At 29.9% G+C, this 8,367-nt stretch overlaps 1 protein-coding gene across 1 annotated transcript; it reads left to right on the top strand.

The window, feature by feature from the left end:
• The first annotated feature begins 433 nt into the window (after positions 1 to 433).
• On the top strand, positions 434 to 4,596 carry LOC117171977. The gene is made up of 3 exons (XM_033359674.1): positions 434 to 950; positions 1,265 to 1,471; positions 2,957 to 4,596. The coding sequence occupies exon 3, from the start codon at positions 3,148 to 3,150 to the stop codon at positions 4,456 to 4,458; it is 1,311 nt and encodes a 436-aa protein (XP_033215565.1). The 5' UTR covers positions 434 to 950; positions 1,265 to 1,471; positions 2,957 to 3,147; the 3' UTR covers positions 4,459 to 4,596.
• The last annotated feature ends 3,771 nt before the right edge of the window (positions 4,597 to 8,367 follow it).

The raw sequence follows: 8,367 nt of genomic DNA, 5'->3' as shown, positions 1-8,367 counted from the left end.
AGTACAAAGCTTAATAATAAAAGATGTAAAAAAAATTATTTCAACAATCAATTCCAACGGCATCAGCCGGTAACGTTGTACACGAAAATACGAAACCTGGCGGGCGCTAGACGAGGCTCTAGACTCTAGGCTCTGTACTTTAACGTAGTTTTATTTCGGCTCTTGCATTTCTCAAAGTTTGAGACCAATATTTTATGTATAAAAAAAGTTCGAACGTTCAAAAAATGTCGAGGTTCAGAAAGAAGATGAAATAATTTTCAGTGAAGTTCCTACCAAAATGCAGTACCTAAACGTACTTTATTGTACTCTAATACATCTTCCAAAGTTTCAGCTCGATATTTTATTTACAAAAAAAGTTCTTAGGTTCAAAAAAACATTCATTGAACTGAAAAAGTGAGGTCGGTAATATAGGTATTTAGCTGTGTCACATGCCCTTAAAATTTATTCTTTTTCTGATCTGGTATGATAATACATAGTAATTATTAAAAATAATACGTCAAAATAACAGATGAATTAATCCAAAACATGCAAAAAAGTAGATGTGAAAATCAAAGACCCTAACCTATAAATAAAATGAAAACAAATGCGCGCAAGAGTACGCATTGTAAACAAATCGTTCCACTCACGAGTTATTTTTGATTACACATTAATTTACGTTATTTTACTTGCCGCAATTAATAGTAAATCGACATTTATTGAATATATTTTAAAAATTCTTGTATTTATCTGAAACCGGTCAAAATGCGTGAGAAGAGTGAACTTGACCTATAATCATAACAGAAAAGCAGAAAAGCTTCGTGTGATTGAAAATACTATTTATTTTTACGAAAAAGAATTGTGGACTTTATAGATATAGATTGTTTTTTCTCTCAGGTTGAAGCGAGGCTTCAACCTAAATTTAAAGGAAAACCACTTGCAGTTGTTCAACACAATCAGTCGCAATTAGGAAGGTAAGTAATACTATATTCCAACATTATTTTAAATAAATAACCTTTTTTACTGTTTAGGACTACGGGTAACGAAATTTTGATACAAATAGCCGGATTTTTTGGTATAAATTGAGCTGGAAAAGGGGCTATTTGTACCATAATTTTAGTACAAAAAGCTCAATTCTGTCGATACGTGGAGACACTTCCTTTTTTATTATATCTAGAAGTCTTTTAATAATTATAGTAACTTTAACGTAATTGTCGCAAAATCTGATTTGCAGAATAATCTCTGTAAATTACGAAGCGTATATTTCAGTTTTTTGTCCCCTTTTCAGGTATAGAAATGCTGGAAGAGAAGTTATAGATGTATTAAAAAAGCATTGCAATAAAATTGAGAGCTAGCGTAGATGAAGCTTATTTGGACATTACTCAAATAGTAGATGATCGGATGTTTGCAACTCCCGCTTCTTCGGATGATCTACTGGAAAAATTGTCGAATACGTACGTTGTGGGATATTCAGAATGTGACGAAAATAACGAGGGTGAGAAAATTATGCTTAATTTATTATATAGAACTCACAGTCTCTCTCGCCTATTCCCCGCGTTTCCACTTTTTTAGTTTCCCCCTTTTCTCTTTAAATAAACAATATTTGAAAATACATTTGTTTGGTTTACATCTACAAAATTATTCTATTCAAAATTAGAATAAGTTACGGCGAGTAGTGACAGCCTCTTTTAATTAAGAATTATCTATTGTAATTAATGTAACTTTTTTGAATTGGACTAATTTCAAGCTAAATTATTTAGAATTCAATGCAAACTTTTAAGCTAAAATATTCTTTCGTTGAATCAATATAAATTAAATATTTTAAAAATTAACTATAATAAAGTACGATAGTCTGTCTGTCAATATTTCAGATTCTTTAGTTATAATTTGAATTACGATTCTCATTATTTTAGACATATAACAATCATTGTTTTATCAGGTGCAAATTAAAACAAAAATTGCAATATTTACAACAGATTTAATAACATTTTTCTGTTGAAGAAAAATTTAATAAGTTCTAGAATATAAACAATTTTTAAAAACTACAAAAAATCATCTTGTAAAAGTTTGGCAGATTTTAGCACAATTTTCAGTAGACGTTAACTATTCGTTCTTAAAATATTCATTCCATATAATATTTAATTAATGGAAAGTATTATCAATATTTAAACAGACGCATTTCTCTTGATTTTTCTTAAATGAAACTGTTTTTCAACTACTTAAATTTCCAAGTCTACTCTTTTGACATATTTCGATATAATTCAACCCTAGGAGATCGAAAGCACAATCTTTTTAAATGTTTAGAAATTTAAAAAGAAATTTACCTTGTTTCTATAAAACATACACTTTTTTCATATTCAAAATACAATAGAATATCTAGCGTATTTGTTCGCATCCTTAAGGCTTATGGGTCAACCTATTGTTGAACTTTTTATGACACACCAGTACCAATTTATGAAGTTTGAAACAAATGTGTGTATTCGGTTAACATGAGAAAACCTTTGTGCATTTTAGGAATAATACAGGTCTGTATATGAAATTTTTGTTTGTGTCTACGAGACATGACGAATGCCCTACTGACGAGTTTTTAGAGAGATTAAAAGATTCCATACATTTATAAGGCGTTTCTACAGATTTCAATGGATTAAAAAAAATTGAGATTTTTATGGGATTTTAACATAGTTCAATATATTTTAAGGGATTTCAAAAGATTGATTTTAACGGATTTCGGAGCTTGTAGGTTATTTAAAATGATTCGAAAGGTTTTCACACGATTTTATGAGAAATTTATATTTCACACCAGATATAAAAAATAGTTAACTCCTTCATTCAATATTTAAAAAATTGCATAACACTATTCTGCTATTATTTTTTAAAACTTGTATTACTATTCACACTGTTTTAAATTTATCATATGAGTCCGAGGCCTCCAACTGGAAATTTGTAATTTAATTTTAATCATTTTAATCATTTTTTTCAGATCCTAGCTAAGCTAGCATGTGGTTTACATAAGGCTAACAAACAAACAATATTAGCTTCGAGCGGTGTCCCTATTCTATTCAAATCTCTGTCAGTAAGGAAGTGTAATTTTATGTCTGACCTTTTGCGATATTCTATGCAAGATCTTCAAAAATTGTTTGATGAGAAAACAGGGTACACGCTTAAACTTAAATGCACACGAAACGGCGTGCTACGCTTTTGACAGTCAGTTTTCATTTGAGTCAAGACGAAGCCACAATTTCCCAATCAAAATCATATCCTCTAAATTCCTACACGCCGGAGAAAGTCGCCTCTTTATGCTACAACGCTATCACAAAAGCGATGCAACATCCAATCGCGTGTCTAGGCCTCTCTGCAGAAAAATTGATACAAGTTAAGGACAGTGGACTTTTCCGCAATTCCTTCACAGAGAATGCAAACCAGGAGGAAAGTAAAAACGATTCTTCACTCATGCTAGAGACTAAGGTTAGTGAGTCATTGGACGCATGTTCTGAATTTGAGAGCAATCAAAAAACAAAATTGGATGTAAATTCTGAGAACCTTGACTACAAAAATATAGATGAACTAGATGTAAAGAGAGAAAACTTCTTTAAATATTACGCACCGAAGTCTCATAGTAGTTTCGACGCAGCTCTGGATTCTGAAAATTTTAAACAATCTTTTTTTATTAATATTTTAAGGGAGAAAAATGTAAACGAAGATGATAAATTAGTATTCAAAGCTGAACTTACAGAAACTGAAATAGGTAACGCAGATAGTGAAAATTTGGATAGTAACTCTAACAATATTTTTCCGCTAGTAACCGCGGATGTGGATCATCTCGATAGCGCAGAAAATATAGATACTAATTCTTCTCAAGATTTGAAATCTTCTTCGTCGAAAAAAGAAAATTGTTCGGAAATGAAAACTTCACAATTATCTGCGCAAGTATCTCCAAGTATGTGGTCTGCGTCAAAAATGGACAATGTGGAATCGTTTGTAAATAGCAATGGAAAAGTAATGGTTAAATTGCATGAAATCTTTCCAGACCCAAGAGACATAAATCCAGGTGTCATATCACTTTTACCGCCAGAATTGCAAAAAGAAGCTAACGAACTTTTGAAAAACATCACTAAGAAAAACAAGAAGATAGCAATTTTGGCGGAACATGACAGATTAAAAAAGAATTGTAAGATCAAGCCTCCCGAACCAGGTTCGAGTAAAGGCGGAAACTTGATTCATAGTTTTTTAATCAAGTCAAGTTCAAGCTGTGAGACTGATGAATCGTTAAAGAAATGTGAAAAGTGTCATCAATTGATACATGTAGAAAAAATGCCTGAACACAATAACTATCACGTTGCTCAGGAAATACAAAAAGAGATCAATAAATCTACGACCGAAGATGTCTATTGCAAGAGAAAGAAGGAAACTTTTAAAAGACGAAACACGAAAAACTTAAAAATTAATACAAAAAGTAAGTCAATAGCTTATTTCTTTTCATAAACATGTATTTTCCACTTGTCTAGAAACTTTTGTAAATATTATACTTATTGAAGTGAAGAAATAATTGTTTTATACAAACATAAAACTGTTAAGTTTTGATACCAGATTTATTAAATAAAATAATGGTTTAAAACTCCTGAAAATCAATCATATTAATTAAATCCTTATTTTACATTCGTTTTTTCACTTTCATTAATTTTATCTGAACTTTTGAATCTAGATCAAGCCTTTTCATTAATCCTAAATAAGTAATTTTCGCACAAACAAGATCTGTATTACGATTTTGGACAAAATGGATGGCCTAACCATACCATACTGGAATACGTATTTGTTTATTAATGTCTTACAATTCGTTAATAATTTATAATATTATCAATCACTATAGTTCTGTTTAGAAAAGAATTTATTATTATTATTATTATTATTGATCTTCGTGATTGGATTATCTAACTTAATCTAGAATCATGCAGACAAACCGACAATATTTGTATGCGACAGGAAAAAGAAGAAAGCATATGTTTTCACATTTTCTCTTCTATTTTGGCCGTAAGGTCCACGCATTTCATAAGAATTAGATTGCTGAACTCACTGTGCTGTAGATTAAAAGTAATCTTCAGCTCTATGCTTTTGAGTGTATCGACTGCCAGGTCGATTTTGTACGGGGTCATTTTGTCAGATTTTCAATGTTGGAAAAAAGTGCAAATTGTAATTTTTAAAACATTTTTAATAAGATCTGAATTAACAAATCGTTTTCAATATTATTGGGCTCATTTTAAATGTTAATTTCTAAAGAAACGCAAAAAATTATAAGTATATTCGACATTACTTTTTTATGCACTGAGCTTGAAGTTAATGTTTACATAAAAAAAAAAAAAATTATTTGTTTAAATTTAAAGTGTGCAAGGAAAAAGTTATACAATTACGCTGATAAAGTGGCCTGAGAATATTGAAAAACGATTATTATTTCCAATGTCTCAAATTGAAAAATGTACATTATATGTAACTTTGCAGTAACTGAGCTACTATTTGTGAGATTTGTACCGTATTTTTTGTAGAGTTAGTTTAATTTTAGTTATTTTTGATTTATTTTGTATATTTTGTTTATTTAATAGCTTTCTGGTTGTTGCAACTATGTTTCCAAATACAAATAAAAGTTATTCTCGTACACCACGAGTCAAAACAAATTGAAGTTCTTTTTATAACTAGGACCAGGGCTAATGAAAATAAAACAAATAAAAACGGACCATAAATAACCTTTTCTATTCTTCAATTTGTGAAATGCCTAATAGGTTATAAGCATTAAATTAATTAATTTAATTTTGAATTTTTCGCTTTAGGCGCTTAATTGTATTTATTCAATAAGTCGTGGCTTAGTGATGACGTATATTCGTAAGAAAATATTTCGCCGCAAATATAACTCTTTATCACAAAATAATTCCATATTCAATTTGGCCGTTGAGGCGAAATAATGCTGACGAATTTTATGAAGGGTTATCGGACATTTTTTATCACTTTTTGTTTTACTATATTCCTAATACCCGAGACTTACCCGGGTACCTGGGTACCCGATTTTAGATGTAATTTTGTATTTTAACTACTAAATGTTTATTTTAAGATTAAAACAGTTAGGGTGATAATTTAAAGTGAATTTTGAGGTAACTAAGTTATTTACTCTAGTAACTGAGTTACTTATCTAGAAAGTTATAACTAACTGTAACGAGTCACAATTTTTGCAAAATGACGTAACTGGAACTAATTACTTTTAAAACAAGCCATCGTCTATCAAACTTATTCCAAATCTAAAATACGGTCAAAACACAAAATAAGCATTTTTACTTGAAATAATATTCTAAGTTAACTTTTGAAATCTAAAGAACCTTTAAAAATAAGCCGTTTCAAATGTAAGGCCTAACTACAAAAATGAGTAATGTCAAAAGCAGTTTAAAGTCAAAAGAGCGTTTAAAATTGATCAGTTCCAAAATAAATCGTTAAAGTGATTCAACAACGTACAAGTAACTAATACTTAATCAACTTCGCGAACCGAATGTTTAAAAAAAATTGAGATGTTTTCGAATTTTCGCATACATTTCAATTTATTGTGTTGACTGACATCAAATGAAAGTATGAAAAAAATCCGACAATTAAGTTTAGTGGAAACTTTTAATTTTTTCCGAATATCAGATATAAATGTCGCTAAAGTTCGCAACGTTTATAAACGAAAATTTTAACTTTTTTCAAATTACTAAAATAAATTTTTCAATTTTCAGTAATTCTACAAATAATGCAGTATAATTTACCACCTGATATTTTATATTATTTGGAAAATCAAATTCAGACTTTGGGTGGTATTAATTATTTTAATGTAATAATCCACGTTCTTATTTGGAAAAAATCAAAACTCTCCACTAAACACTCGATTCTCGGATTTTCATTCCCTAATTAATTTGATTTAATTTTAGGCAAAACCAAAAAAGAATCATCCCAATATCCACATCGGAATATTGAAATTTGTCCATCCACGCACTCTAAAATGTACACACAAAAATCTGAACAAGTGCTAAATTTGCTTCAAACGTTCCGGTTTTCAAATTTTAATTTACTGATTACTTATAAACTCGATGTGATACAACAGAAGACAATGTTTCATTCCGCAATATTTTCATCAGAAGACTGCGTCTTATACACTCATGCAAATGTACACTACAATTCGGGAAAACTTCGATCGAAATGTTCGGTTCGCGGAATTTCTTTCACTTATTTATTATTTGATTTAAGGTCACAGTAAAAGAAGATTAATCCCAATATCCTTACTGGAAGACTACTTTTTATCCAGATACGCCACCTGAAGTGTCCGAAAAAGTGCCATGAGTGGACAAAACGCAATCTTGAAAGAATAATGTTTATATAAATATTTGTCTGCTCTTGCTTGATATCAAATACAAGTGACAAGTGGAACAAAGTTTGAAAACCGAACATTTAGAAGAAAGTCAGATTTTCATCGGAATATTTTCATATACATTTCAGAGTGTCCTCGGACAAGGACATCGAAATGGAATTTTTTCTTGTGTCGTCCAATGTTATGTACAAGTAATTATTTTTAAAAATTGAGAACCGGATCTCTAGAGGAAAGTTATAATTATATCAGAATTTTTCCGTACACATTTCAGAGTGCGTGGATGGATATAAAATAGCCTTCGGATACAGACTTTTTCTCCTATTATATTAAATCGAGAAAATGGATACGGAAAAATTCCAACTTTTCTGTAAACGTCAAGTGACTGAATTTTAATTCACTCTTTACTTGCAAGTAATGCGTGAATTAAAATTTGATAACAGGACGGATACTTTTTTGGGTTCTTTCGGAATGCAGTATACAAAAATAATTAGAAAATAAAATTCGAAAACCGGAAATGAAATATGTAGCTCATTTTAATAAAATTATAAATATGACGTTATAAAGAGTTATTAGCATTTAAATCATATATTACATTATCTTTACGTTAATTGAACAACAAAACATGATTAATTTTGAGTAATTTTGAAATTTTGTATAAATTTTCTTTTATAAAAACGTTGCCAACTTCAGTAACATAGATAACTTTATGAACGTACTTGTTTAAAGGGTAAAGAGTCCCTTTGTCGGCTTATTAGAATTCTCAAATTAATGTATAATGCAAAAATGAATCATAAAATGACCATAAATTATTCCTGCATTTTTCAGAATTCGTCTTTAGTGGTTTTTTTCACAGGAAACAAAAACCCATCCACTTGCTTTGAATGGGTTTCGAAGTTGTTTGACTGGCATAACTGTCACTGGAATTCAAGATTTTCCACGGAATGATTTCAACAGAATTTTACTCTTTATTATTTTTATGACTGACTTACAAGCCACAAAAGCCTTTACATCTT

The sequence above is a fragment of the Belonocnema kinseyi genome, chromosome 4 (assembly GCF_010883055.1).
Source record: "Belonocnema kinseyi isolate 2016_QV_RU_SX_M_011 chromosome 4, B_treatae_v1, whole genome shotgun sequence".
Taxonomy (NCBI): domain Eukaryota; kingdom Metazoa; phylum Arthropoda; class Insecta; order Hymenoptera; family Cynipidae; genus Belonocnema; species Belonocnema kinseyi.
Note: the sequence above shows the minus strand (reverse complement) of the source record. Positions and strands in the feature narration are given on the sequence as shown.